Consider the following 14,694-nt stretch of genomic DNA (forward strand, 5'->3'; position numbering starts at 1 on the left):
TAAAGCTTTTCCAAAAGCCAACCAAAAAAAAAAGCATTTTAATGCCATACTTAAATTCAAATTTTTGGGATCTGAGAGGGTTTTCCCACCTAACACCTCGCCACTCCCCCCCCTCTTCTATTTTATTGCAGGATTGCCTGAATGACCAAAACTCAGTACAGCAGTTGCTTGAACAGCTGCAGGCATTAGAGGAGCAGCTGAAGAGCCAAGTCGACGCCTCCTCCTCTGCATCCCTCAGATCTGACCATCTGCAGCTCTCTCACCGCCTGGCAGTGCTGGAGCACGCCCTGCACAGGCAACAAGAAGTACTGCAGGTGGGTTAGCTGAGATCAGGGGCGTTTCCTGGACCTGGGAACATTGGGGGGCTGAGCCCACATCCTAGGAGGGGGATCTCTAGGAATTTAACTGGGAAAAGTGACTTTTTATTGAAGCCTTCTTGTTTGAAGCTAAATATAGTATAGTATAATATAGTTAAATAATGCAATATGTAATATGTCATTATGTATAAACATCTACATAATTAGACTTAACCTGTAAATATCAGATCAAGAGATTGCAGATTGTTGTCTTACATCCTGCATGCATTTCAAACACCCTGCATGTATCTCAAATTTAGACTAATATAACCAGCTTATTAAAGCAAAATTATACTTTTTTTATTTTGAGTGTCTAGTTTCTCTACTTCTATTATTCAAGAAAAAGAATAAATAATATAATTATTCAGGGCTAACTACTGTAATATAATTTTTTTTTTCCAATTTTAGCTATTTTGAGGCTAATGCAAAACCTGCAGAGGTCTTTGTTTAAAGAAACATATAGAAAATAAAATTGATAAACAAAAGATAAAGTTTCATGTTAAACCAGTTCCACCCATTACATGCACTTGAGTTGTTTTAATCATTCCATGATTACAATCCTGTCTTACAATGCCATGGCAATCGTGAACTTTATCTAAAAAAAAATCCCTAATCATTTTTATGACAATACAGGAAACCAACATTCTAATTCAATGGAACAAAAAGAGGGATTACAATTTAGAAATATTCAGAAATTTTCCAAGATCTATGTGGTTTTTCATTCTTTTTATACCAAGAACCAGTAAGATAAAGAAATTTTAATTTTGTATATAATATAGGGATTTCTGTGGAATTTGGTAAAAAATTAAATAAAATCCTGGAGCCTGACAAAACATTCTGCAGATGCTTTTTTTTTTTTTTTTTGATCCACATATAGTTTATGTGACGAGCAAGAGAGAGAGATAGCATCATGATTTATTGGCTTTTAGCACTGATACCATGTAGAGTTGTCACAGAAGAAAGTTGCCACATTAAAGAAAGAAGAAAGATAATCATTGTTATGTCAAGGTGGGTAGCGGTAAACAGAAAGAACCACTCAGCGTTGCTATCTGTCCTTAGCTCTATGCCCGCATCTACTCAAACTCCTCTTTGATTGCTCATACCACACCGTCATGCCTGTGTCGCATTCACCAAAGCTGGAAACATATTAACATTTAATATCTTAGGGCGGCTCAGTCAATTCCTTATTTCTCCCAAAAAAAATCCGGAGTTTGATGAGAATCATTTGGGGCTGTAGCCGGTAATGTCCAGGCCAGGCCAGGGATTCTCTGGAGTTTATTGCCTCCTATGGGTGGGGTTAGAAAGTTTCATTCTTGTTATTATCTGTTCTCAGTGTGAATCCCAAGCCTGCGAGGGTTTCCGAGAGCAGCTGGAGGCATTGATATGTAAGGCGAAAGAGGCGGAGGAGGTGCTAAAGGAGTCTGACCCAGTCGGTACCCCAGACCTCACTGTGGTGCAGACGTCCTTAGAAAAACTCAAGGTACAATCGCTACTTATGACTAAACTGCAATTAGAGTTCATCTTTAATCTTATCACTTTTTTATTTAATTTTTTTACTACATTTTTTGCACTTTTTGTAGGAAAACCTCCTGAAGCTGAGCAGTCTATCTCCAGACCTGGAGCGCATAAACGAGTTGGTCTACAGACTACCAGTCAGTGACAAAGATGTTAAACGGCTCCAGAATCTCAACAGAGCTTGGGCTGCTCACTCTGCCCACCTTACAGAAAGGTTCAGGTAATCTAAACATTTGAATACCCCTTTTCTTTCATTTTGGAAACATTGTGATTGTCTTTTTTTGTTTAACCATTTAAGAACTGTTAATCAAGACCATGTTAGAGGTCTCGTTTCTTAGAAATCAACTAAAGATAAATGAGAAGTGGATTAAAATGTTTCCATATTGCTTTGATTCCCCTCAAACTGACAGTGTGTTGAAATAATTTATTCTATATTTTGATCTGTTTGCTTTCGTTTTTATTTGCAGTAAACTTCAGTCAGTGTTGCTGCAGCAGCAGAGTTTCCTCCAAAAATGTGAAGCCTGGATGGATTTCCTCTCTCAGACTGAGACGAAGCTGGCTGCAGAGATATCAGGCAACTACCAGAGTCTGCTGGAGCAACAAAGAGACCATGAGGTTAGACCCCTGTCATCAGTTTGTGCCTTTTAGATAATTTATTACGGTCACCAGATGTCCCAGATTTCCTGGGACAGTCCCTGTTTTAGGACCATCTGTCCCCGACTGAAGCTGTCCCAGATTTTCCTGTTTTATGAATGAATTGCTCTGCTGTACAGGTAAAGAGGAACAGAGCAAATCACTTTAGTACAGTGGATGTTTGTTAATCTATTAATTGTATTTGGATCGGGCTGATCATTGTGATACAGTTTTGGTTTAAGCTCAGGTTTAAAAAAAAAGGGCTTTGATGTGATTTGTTTTACTGAAGATGAAGAATCAACATGAAACATAAACCAACCTAATAGTCAAAAACTAAAGACCACGGGCTGCAGCTGGCATCAGTAAAAGAGACTCAGATCAAATGCAGCAGAATGTAAGGCACTAATCTAGTATGATGGTTCTTCAGGTATCAACAAGGGTTTATCTAAAGATGTTTTAGAATGTATTGGTGACCTTTAGTTTATATTTTGAGATAGTATTAGTTATTAGAAGTAGAGTTTTTATAAGTTGTTTAGCTAATTTATGGTTATGCTTAATGAGCATCGACTTCCAGGCCTAGGTTTTCTTTCCTACCACTCAATTTGGATAAATAAAAATTGCTCATGAAAATTAGGAAATGGAAAATCCGAATAAGATAAGATCTGCATGATCTGAGAATGATGGAAGAAGAGATACCAATCTATTTAATGTTCATTTATTGTGATGTTTTTGCTTGTAGCTCCAAATATTGTGGTAATTAGCAGGGTTGACCGCTACTTGGTTTTAATCCATAACACAGGAAAACCTCATTCTGATAGGTATGTAGATGTGAACAGAATTTGCTGCATTCTTTTGAAGAGGTGGGGGAACTCTGTCTCCACAGACTGGTACAGGCAAAGGCTGATTGTTGGATATATGTTTGAATTCTTCTGTTTTTTCTTTGCGAGATCTCGCAAAAGTTTATTTTTTCCATCCATGTCCCTTTAGGGGCTCCGTAGGATTGCATACTGACCTTGTCTCTCTTCATTCGTGTAATGTCGTGTTTTGGGACCTCTCTAGAAATTAAGAACCTCTCCAAATCATCCTCCATGGTTGTAGCTGACACATGGGCATATTATCCTCCCATAGCAGTACACTTTGCACCTCCACTGTTGTGTGTTTGTTTTACTTCCAGTTCGCTGACATGGCAAAAGCTTATTTTTTGCGAGATCCCGCAAAAGTATTGTGGGATCTCGCAAAGTTTATTTTTTCCTCCATGTCCCTTTAGGGGCTCCGTAGATAGGCACATTCCTGGCTTTTACACTTATTTTGTGTTGTTTAAATATAAAAAATTCTATAAAAAATAAATTAAACCATTAATTTCCCATTTTCCTAATTCCATCTTGATGAGATGGATTTCAGTTCATCTATGAGCTGGAAATGTCCCAGATATGATTTAAAAAATCTGGTCACCTTATCACTTATGCCTCTGCAAAAACCCCAAATGTAATAACCAAACACAAAGTTTTGCATTACTTATTATTTTTATTCCTATTAAATCTCTTTGATTCATTATCACCTGTATCTATAATTAAAGTGCGGGGATGGCTTTACTGTGATGTTTAGCTTAAGTTAAGCAAGAAGGTTGAAAACCATAAAATTCAAGTAAAATTCATAAAAGTTTAATTGGTAACCTGACAGAAATTTCAAATGCTCATGGTATGTAAATACCTTTTAATTGTGTCAACTGTTTGCAGTGTTTTTATGACCTTCTTAATCTGACAGCTGTTCCAGGCAGAGATGTTCAGCAGACAGCAGATTCTTTACTCCATCATCAGCGATGGCCATCGGCTGTTGGATCTGGGTCAAGTGGATGACAGGTTAACTCCACAAACACTCCATCCCAAAAGATTCCTTTATTACCTTGTAAGGAATCCACTTTATTTATTATATTATTGTTTTCACTCCTGTTTCTACAACAGTGATGACTTCAGTGTTAAGCTGGCTCTGCTGAGCAATCAGTGGCAGTGTGTGGTGAGGCGTGCTCAGCAGCGGAGGGGCATCATCGACAGCCTGGTGCGGCAGTGGCAGAACTACCAGGAGATGTCAGAGAAGCTGCGACGATGGCTGCAGGAAGTGACCCGCGATCCGGACGTACTTCAGCCGGGAGAGCCGGTGGCACTGCAGGAGGCCCGAAGCCTGCTGGGTCAGATACAGGTAAGTCAATTAACAGCTCTTAGACTTCGTCTTCTAAAGTTACGCTACTTTTATTTAATCTCCAGACAAAAAAATGCCAATCAGGTCTAAACCCTGTAGCCCCAAACCATCTTGTCTCTGGCTCCATCCCTCCAGCTCAGGGAGCGTGTGCTTCAGAGGCAGCAGGGAGTCTACATCCTGATGGTGGAGGCCGGCAGGAGCCTTCTGCTGTCGGCTGACGCCAGGGCAGAGTCTACTCTGCAGACGGAGCTCATGGAGATTCAGGACAGATGGAGACATGCCCACCACCGCCTGGACCAGCAGAAGAGGGAGCTGCATGGCTTGCTGAAGGTCTGGATCCAGAAAATTAAAACCGTAACGCTTCATTCTGTTTGATGCTACAATTTCATTGTAAAATATGTTATAAGTTCTTAGCTGTGACTCCAACAAGTTCATTCGGTGTGGCGCTGCAATGACACCTAAGCCTACCTGTATTTCTAAGGGGCACCTCATTCATGTGGCTCTTAAAGTTTATTTCTACTTTATCCACACATACCTGTTCTGATGCGTTTCCTTTTAGATTTCCCGGTTGTTTTTAAACAATCTAAATGTGGATTTCGATCAAAAATTCATGAATTACAGGTTGCTCTATTTTAATACTCGGTCCACTTTATCCACTAGCACCATCCAGTGAAACAATCCCTTATCACGCTGCTCCCCTCTATCTGACAGTTGTTGGTTTCCTCAAACAGTGATTTTTTTTGTATTGTGGTCAAATCTCCTAGTATTGCTGTTTTAATGTTAAACTCACATTGTGGGCGATGGGGACAGTGGTGTCCAGCATCTTCCTGTCATCTGAGAGTAAAATTCTGTCTAGTTGAAGCACTATTTTTTTCAGGGTGTCACCCATCTGTCTCAATCATCCCAAACATAATTAAAAACATTTTTTTTGATTTTGGAACAAATAGATAGGTGGTTATCTGCAAATTGTTGTAATGGCTCCAATGTCAAACTGTAACAATACTGATAACAGCAGAGGTCAAATATGCTGCAAGAAGTATCACAGTAACTTCTTGATGGCCAGAGGTTGATAGAGTACCCAAAAAAAAAGACCTAATTCAAAATATTTCTACATAAGTAAAATAAAAAATGATAGACCCAGTAAATTCTACAATTTAGAGTAAAAAGTACTTGGTAAAAGGGTTGAGTACATTTTATATTGTTTAAATGAAGTAAATGAGACAGGCCATGTTATTAGGTTGTTAGCAAATTGTTTCACAGACTAAGAGGGTAATGAACAAACTAAGAAATGTAAAAACAAATTCACACAAATGAAACCCTTTTCAAATCCTTTTTTCTTACATGTAACATATGCTGTGAAACCATTTCTAAAGGTATATAAAGTATGCATGTGCATAACAATATATACTTTTTTACTGTACATTACCTGGACCTCCATGTCTTAGCAGATAATTTAATTCAGTTTATTTCTATAGCGCCAATTCACAACAAATGTCATCTCAAGGAACTGTTCACCAGTTCATACATTCAAATTGATTCAAGGTTTTCTATCTAAGGAAAACAAGTTGATTGAATCGACTCATTGACTCAAATGCAATCCACTAAGCATGCTTGAAGCGACAGTGGAGAGGAAAAACTCCCTTTTAACAGGAAGAAACCTCCAGCAGAATCAGGCTCATTGTGAGCGGCCATCTGCCGATAAAAGTAAGATTCAAACAACAAAAAGAATTGTTATTTTAGTGAAGCTTAAACTGTCTGCCTGTGTCTATTGTATTTTAGGTTTAACTGTGCTTCTTTTTTCAGTAAAGTTCCTCACATTTGGTAGCTTCATGGTCTTTTACTTAAGTGAAATTAAAGAGTATGAGTAGGTTAACTAATCAAATCTAAATGTAGTAGGCGGGTATATGTAAATAGTTAGTATTCACCTCTTTTGATAGCTTAAAAATGGTGTTTATTTGCACATTTTCAAACCAAATACCAGTGATTGAATCTGTAGTAGCAACCTGAGCCTGTATCCATAGTTTTGTTGCTTTGTCCAGGAGATAAAAACCATAAATAAATTCCACATCTTGTTTGTCCTTATTAAACCATAAGAATCTCAAATTGATCAAAACCATGCCAACGACGAGTGCATGCAGACATCTAATGGGAGCCATCTAATAATATACTGATCTCTATTCTTGCTTCTTTCTAACTGTGACTGCTGTTTCAGGTGATTCTGAGATGTTTCATTCCACAATAGACCAGGATCCATCTTTAGAAATAACTACAGGCTAATCTACTAAGAGCACAACCGCCTTCTTTTTTTAACGCTTTTAATTCCTCACTTATTTTGTCTTAATAGTTTTGCGTCATTCTTTTAAAGATGTTGTCTGCTCTCAGTGTAATTTGCTTATGCTGCTGATAAAGACACAGGTATAATTCTCTGAAGGCTCTGTAGCGTGTGTGGATGCGGGTTTTCAGCTCTGATTCTTGCAGCTTGTGTTTGTGCAGAACTGGGAGCGGTGTGAAAAGGGCATTGACGTCTCTTTGGAGAAGCTCCGGGCCTTTAAGAGAAAGCTGTCCGTGCCGCTGCCGGAGCATCATGAGGAGCTTCACTCTGAGCAAATGAGGTGCAAGGTGAGATGACATCTTTTATGCTTCTTTTTTTAACTATTTTTATTTGCATCATCTTCTTTTTTATTGTTGTATCACTAAGCAATGTGTTGGTCTCTTTTACACGTATATTCTCAGACTCAGACATGCCCTTGCTTTACCTCTTTAATCCCGCAGCCAGGGCAAACAGATAAACAGACGGGCAGAAAAACAAATTCATTCGTCTGCTTTATATCATGTGACCTTGCATGTATTTACTGTTTTGCCTTTATTTTAATTTGACACCTTGCATTTTATTCCTTAATACATTTTTTAAACGATACTTGACTTTTCTGTAACTGCATCTATAAATATTAGATAAATAAGCTTTTTTTTTTATCTGCTCTTGCAGAATAGATAATTTTTCAATAAAAAAAAATTAAATTATGGTAATTATTTAGATCTTGTTCAGTCAGTGGATGCTGTATGCAGTCATATGTGATGCATGGCACGTCCTTAGCTCCTCAGGGAAGGAGGAGGAGGAATATGTGTGCAGCGGCACATAGCATCAGCTGAGGAGAAAAAAGGAGAGGGGGCGGGGAGATTGCGTGAGCAGGAGAGGGAAAGAAAGAGAGCGCATCCTTGGTTCTGTGGGGGTGAATGTGCGCGTGTGTGCTTCCTTTTTGTTGCGTAATGGAGACGTTCTCTGGGTCCACAAATGATTACAGCACAGCAGAACCGTCAGAGTGACGATGGGGGAGGAGGACATGCAAGGTTAGAAAGCTGTTACCGTGTCCTGCTTTTATACTTCAGTGCAGAGATTTTATTTGAACCGGAGGTTATAGATGCTGCTGAGCTAAAATCAAATTTCCTGCTCAATTTGCTGTTTTGGGGTTCATCACACGTTCTGGTTAACCAACCATTTGGAGTCTTTGGCCTGGGGGGATTCTCTGTGCTGATGATGAATGAAACACATTAGTAGGCGTCTAACAACGTGACGTCTTGCTTGTCTGTATTCCTGCCATGGATTCAGGAGTTGAAGAGCAGTGTGGAGGGATGGACCGATGACCTTACTTCCTTGTTCAAGCTAAGGGATTCCTTGGAGGGTTTGCTCAGCGCAGATGATGTCACAGTCTTACAGGAACGCCTGCAGCTGCTGCAGCGCCAGTGGGAGGAGGTTTGCCACCAGGTAAATGCACACACAAAATAATAGGCCTGCAATATATTTTGTGCTGCAGGATGTAAAAGTTTTTAAATAAAATATATTTTAAAGCCAAACCAAAAGAATATATCTTGAGTACCATTCAAAATAAATGACAAACTGAGGGGTGAAACAGTTAAAGGTCATCTCAAAGCTCAGAAGCCCTAATTGCAAAAGCAAAAACTGCCTTAAAGTATAGAACTTTATGTCTAACTTTGTATTACCGTAATCATATATTATAGGAAATAACCAACAGGAGTTGTTCATAAAATTTAAAATAGTTTAATCAATGTGGTTATATTTACAGAGTTGTTGCTAATCACTTATAACTTTATCAGTATAGTATCAGTTTTGCATTGGAAGGGAAGGCATTCTTTGCATGGATTAAGTCTCTGTATTAGCCATGGATGGATTCATGCAGTATGATGATAAAAGTATTGTTTAAAGGAAGAATACATTATTTTTAAGAGAACCTAATTTTTTTAATATGAAAAACAACCTCCTGTGAGTTTACATGTTTTGCGTACCAGAAATTACCCTTTCAGACTTGCTGTTATTTGTACTATATTTAGTTTTAGTTATTTTCTTTTAGGAAATATGTGATGGATAATTTTCTGATACAGGGGTTGATTAGAAACGGTTTGCAGACATTGTATAAAGCCTATAACAAGCATATTAATGGAAATAGGATGGGTCCTAAGAGTCATCCTTGAGGAACTCCACAATTAACTGTTTAATTAAACAATTAAAGTAACCACTCTCTCTATATTTCCTGTCTACCTACATGGTCTGCAGGTCGGGTGTAGAGAGATTTGAGCCATCTGTGATTGACACTCAAGATCTATGATGAAATGTTTTTAAGTTCCTCTTTCCTGTAACTGCTTACGTAAATCTAAGATTTCTTTTATTTTGAGTCACTTTTCCACACACATCAAGACATATAGCAAAGAAAAATTTTTCTTTTTCAACAGTTAGCGCTACAGATAGCTTTCATATCTTCTCCCCCTAAAAGCCTTGCTCATAAGACTTTCCTTCTGATGCTCATTAAAATCAAAGCAATTGCATAAGGTTTGTTAAGAGATCAACACTGAATCCAAAACAATATCTGAGTAATAGTCTGACGCTAATAAACATCTGAAAGCAGCTACGTGAAGCAACCGATGAACTGTTTTGATGTGAAATTATGAAAATAATGTAGAGTGTTTAAATACTTCTTTCTCGGTACCATGTGCAGATTCTCATGCAAACCACTCCTTATTCGAAATAGACTGTGATAACAGCTGTTTGCAGGCACAGAGATCAGCTGTCCTGACGTAACTACATTCATTCTTAACACTACAGGCGTCACAGGACCCAGCCAGGTCACTGGAAGCTTTGTTTTCACTAGAATGTGGTATCTAGTTAACTAACACTGTTTTTAGTATTAAAATTCACTCTATCGTGTCTGTTTCTATTATTTAAATGTTCAATAAGAAAAACCCAAATCTTCTTCAGTGAGGAAAATAAGCATTTGAACATTTTTTAATTTCTCCCCCTTACATAGGGTCTGAAATTGTCATCGTAAAAAAAGAATGAAGAAATCACAATGTATGATTTTTAACTATTTGCTTGTATGAAACAGCTGCAAATAAGTATTTGAACACCTGAGAAAATTAATGTTAGTATCTGGTACAGCCATTGTTTTTTGCATTTCTAGAGGTCAAACATTTCCTGTAGTTTTTCACCAGGTTTGCACACACTGCTGGAGGAATTTTGGCCCACTCCTCCACTAAGATCCTCTGTAGGTCAGTCAGGTTTCTGGGTGGTCACTGAGAAACACAGGAGTTTGAGCACCCTCCAAAGATTTTCTATTGGGTTTAGGTCTGGAGACTGACTAGGCAATGCCAGAACCTTGATATTCTTCTTCCAGAGCCACGCCTTGGTTATCCTGGCTGTGTTTTTAGGGTCATTGTCATCTTGGAAAACCCAGCCTTCACCCATCTCCTATGCTCTAACTGAGGGAAGGAGGTTGTTCCCCAAAGTCTGGCAATACATGGCTCCTGTCATCCTTTCCTTATTACAGTGCACTCGCCTTGTCCCATGTGCAGAAAAACACCAAAAGGTTATATTTTGGTTTCATCTGTCCACATGACTTTCTCCCATGACTACTTTGGATTATCCAAATGGTCATTAGCAAAATTAAGACGGGCATTGACATGTGCTGGTTTAAGCAGGGGAATCTTCCGTGCCATGCATGATTTCAAACCATGATGTCTTAGTGTGTTACTAACAGTAACCTTGGAAACGGTGGTCCCAGCTCTTTTCAGGTCATTGACCAGCTCCTCCCGTGTAGTTCTGGGCTGATTTCTTAGCTTTCTTAGGATCATTTCTTAGGTGAGATCTTGCATGGAGCCCCAGTCCGAGGGAGACTTTCCCATACCTCTTTCTTGCCTTGTGGAGGTGAACAATTTTCTCTCTAGTGTCTTTAGACAGCTCTTTGGTCTTGGCCATGTTAGTAGTTGGATAGTTACTGACTAAATGGACAGGTGCCTTTATCCAGCAAACGACTTAAAACAGGTACATCTAATGTAGGATAATAAATGGAGTGGAGGTGGACATTTTGAAGGCAGACTAAGGTCTATGGGGGTCAGAATTCTAGATGATACTTATTTTCAGCTGTATCATAAAAATGGTAAAAAAAAAAAATCACACATGGTGTTTTCTGGATTTATTTGTTTTAAATTATGTCTCTGTGTACAAAAGAACCTTAAGTAGTTTAGGTTTCGATGTTAGGTACTGCTGTTTATATTCTGTAGTTTCTGCACAGTGTTATTTTGGCCCTAAAGGCATGCAGAAGTTAGGACAGCGTTGCCGTGACGACCGTTGCTGCTGCCGGTTGGAAAGTTCGGCAGTTGAGCCACTGAGCTAATACAGGGAAAGGACTTTGAAATATTTGTGTTCTTCAAATAAGTGTGCATCACTGACGAGTAAGTTTAATATTTGAGTGTTTATTGCAGTTAAATGAGTTATTTTCATTCTTAGTTACCTGTTGATAAGTCTTGGTTATCTGCTGTGTGTGTGTATTGTAGAGTGTTGTGCCAAACCTACGCATCCACTAAATGGCGCCAAGCCATAATTGTTAGCTAACTTTGTCGTTTGCTGATTAACAGTATATTAGAGGTTAAACTTTTTAGAGTTTAATTATTTTCTCCTTAGCTTATCTATGGTGTGATGTGTAATGATAGGGTAATTTGAATTATCTTTCTTGTCTTGTTTTAGGAAACCACACACACACTTACACACGTATCTACCTGGAAATACCTTATGTTCATTTAATCAATTGGAATCCGAAATTGAGTTTGGAATATAGACCAGTTAAAGGATCCTGGCTCATGTCTTCATCCTCCACCTGCTGCACCTTCTTCTAACATCTAGTCCTGATTGACATTCTGGCCTGAGTAGTGTTCTGGCCGACACTCCCGGTTGAGAGCAGTGATAAACCCGAACAGTACCTTATAGTCCAATAACTTACAGCAAACTCACCTACACTCGCACAGTGGACCCACAATGTCAATTTCAGACCCCTCCATGATTTCTAAGTATGAGAACTTGCAAAATAGCAGAGTGTTTAAATACATATTTTCCTCACTGTTTTTTTTTCTGTCATCTTGTTCATTTGTACTCTCTCTGCTCTGGTTCCATCAGCTTTCCCTCCGCAGACAGCAGGTGAGCGAGAAGCTGAATGAGTGGGCCGTTTTCAATGAGAAGAACAAGGAGCTGTGTGAGTGGCTCACACAGATGGAGAGCAAAGTCTCTCAGAATGGAGACATCAGTATTGAGGAGATGATTGAAAAGCTACGGAAGGTAATTTGTACTAAAAATATCTGCAACGCTTTACCTTGCCCATGAAAAAGTTGATTTAAGCTGAATGATTTCTTCACTGTGTGGCTTATTTATTGATCTTAAACAATGAAGTATGACAAAAAGCAAACATAACTTGGATACAATTGAAAAAGGAAAATTTCCGAATGTTCTAATTGTTGTTGCTTTCATGCATAATGGTTCTCACTGTAAACCTTTTAAATATCCTTAACACTCTTTCTAGCCTACTTCATGTTGTCAGACAGTTTCTGCACTGCAAAAACAATCTAGAAAAAATAAGTAAAAAAAATTCTTAAATGAAGTGTATTTACTCTTCATTTGAGTAGGTGAATAAGGTGATTTGCCAATGGAATGAGTAGTTTTACTTTAATAATAATTAGATAATAAGCAAATAAAGTCAATGGAATAGTTTTTTCCTATTTCAAATGTAAATTCTCTTTTTCCATAGGCAAAGAGTCTCACCTCAATTCAAGAAAAAAATGCACATATCTTAAGAAACACTTAAATTAACTTATTTAGATTTTAATTTTTTGTAGTTTATCAAAGTAACCCAATATTCTACAAGTCTGGCAGTAATGAGGTGTGACTTTTCTCAAAGGCTTGATGGCTGTTGTTGTTTCCAAGGCTTAATTGGCTTCTTTCCTCTTTATAATTGATTTGAAATCTGCTTTTTAAAATTTGTGTAAAATGTATGATTTGAAACATTCAAGTGTGTCAAAAAAGCAAGGGCGTAGGTTTGATCTCAACTTTGGTAGGGACACTATTGGTCTTAAGTTGAATTGGTCTGATGTCATTGGTCTTATGTATGCTCCTATTTTTTTTATGCTTGACGTGAGCATCGGCGCATTTCGTTTAAAGAGAAAACAGCTTTTACAACATTTATACAAATTTTATAAGCACTTCACACACAAGATGCTGTTAATCAATGTTTGAAGCATCAGTGGCTCGGAATAATGAAAAAAAGGGACGACTTAACACTTTGTAAAGGGTTATATTTGAACTTACCAGTGACTTAGACTAATACGTGCTTTTTAAGCAAATATAGTCTAAATATGTCGTATGTGTACTTATCTTATCTGTATTTATTCTTTTGATGAAATAGAATTGTGCAGAGGTAAACCCCACTCTTATTTATTTTTTTTTTAATCTGATATCTGTAGTGTTTAACAAAGCAAAATAACATATTCAAGGGACTGCATAAGATTTATTGTTTTTACATGGGCGCGGGAACTATAAGAGGAACTGACACTGAGCATTTAAAATATTGACTTCAATACAAATTACACGTTATGAGAAAAAAGCGACTCCAACAACACTGTATTGTAAATTATAAACATGTTGTTGACATAGAATTATTGGTAGGGACAAGTAGGTCTGGCCAAAATTTTGGTAGGGACATGTCCCTATTGTTCCTATGCAAACCTACGCCCATGCAAAAAAGCAAACCCAGCAAAAAAAAAACAAAAAAGGGAAAAAGGTTTTCCCAATAATGTGTCTACAAAATAAGGATGAATTATTTTTACATAACATTGCTAACTTGATGTTTCTTCATCAGGACTATCAAGAGGAAATCAGCGTTGCTCAGGAAAACAAGCAGCAGCTACAGACGATGGGAGAGCGTCTGGCCAGAGCCAGCCAGGACAGCAAGGCAGCCGAGATCCAACATAAGCTCAGCAAAGTCGGTGAGCGCTGGCAGCACCTGCTGGACCTCATTGCAGCCAGGTGAGTTTACAGCAGACCCTCATCTGCTGTTCAGACGTTAGTCGCTGAAAATCTCAGACAACCAAACTCCCTTTTTGTTTAAATTCACCGTATAAGCTTTAATTTTTTACTGAAGCTCTGAAAGATTTAAAGAATATTTAATTTTAAGAATGCTTTGGTAACCAGATGCTTTATTGCAGTTAGCGGAGGGTTTTACGTTCTTCCCACCAGGCTGCTGATAAAATTCTCTTTGCTGCAGCTTCCACTCTTCTCCTTACAGAGGGTAGAGCAATGATACATTATTCCTTAAAGGTTTACTTTTTGATCATTTGGCCTTTATTCCTTTCACAGAACACTTTGAATAACTTGTGGCGGAATTTTTCACAACCCCTTACATTTTTAAATCAACACAAAGTGCTTTGTTATTGTTAAATGAAACAGAAATTATTGTATTAAGATATGAAATATAAGCATCAAGTTAAATTCTGGAATTAAATTGAACATGTGATACCTGTAGATAAAAATGCACAAGGAAATTGACCCAACTACTAAACTGCTCACTTCTGTGTAGTTTGATTTCAGTATGAATTCAGCTGTTCTGCCAAAGCCTCTGAGGTTTGCTAAAGAACATTAGTGAGCGGACATGATCATGAGACC

General features: G+C 38.1%; 1 protein-coding gene across 1 annotated transcript in view; it reads left to right on the forward strand.

Moving 5' to 3' along the window:
- LOC107081417 (nesprin-1-like) overlaps positions 1-14,694 on the forward strand; it is a 150,736-nt gene that overhangs the window by 122,528 nt on the left and 13,514 nt on the right. Inside the window, exons 119-129 of the mRNA XM_015369602.1 lie at positions 132-314; positions 1,690-1,836; positions 1,937-2,091; positions 2,339-2,486; positions 4,269-4,363; positions 4,466-4,700; positions 4,836-5,030; positions 7,194-7,319; positions 8,308-8,463; positions 12,160-12,318; positions 13,892-14,058. Coding sequence (XP_015225088.1) covers positions 132-314; positions 1,690-1,836; positions 1,937-2,091; positions 2,339-2,486; positions 4,269-4,363; positions 4,466-4,700; positions 4,836-5,030; positions 7,194-7,319; positions 8,308-8,463; positions 12,160-12,318; positions 13,892-14,058 — 1,766 coding nt within the window. The remainder of the gene's footprint in view (positions 1-131; positions 315-1,689; positions 1,837-1,936; positions 2,092-2,338; positions 2,487-4,268; positions 4,364-4,465; positions 4,701-4,835; positions 5,031-7,193; positions 7,320-8,307; positions 8,464-12,159; positions 12,319-13,891; positions 14,059-14,694) is intronic.

Source organism: Cyprinodon variegatus, unplaced genomic scaffold (genome assembly GCF_000732505.1).
Source record: "Cyprinodon variegatus isolate N-32 unplaced genomic scaffold, C_variegatus-1.0 Scaffold38, whole genome shotgun sequence".
NCBI classification, from domain to species: Eukaryota; Metazoa; Chordata; class Actinopteri; order Cyprinodontiformes; family Cyprinodontidae; genus Cyprinodon; species Cyprinodon variegatus.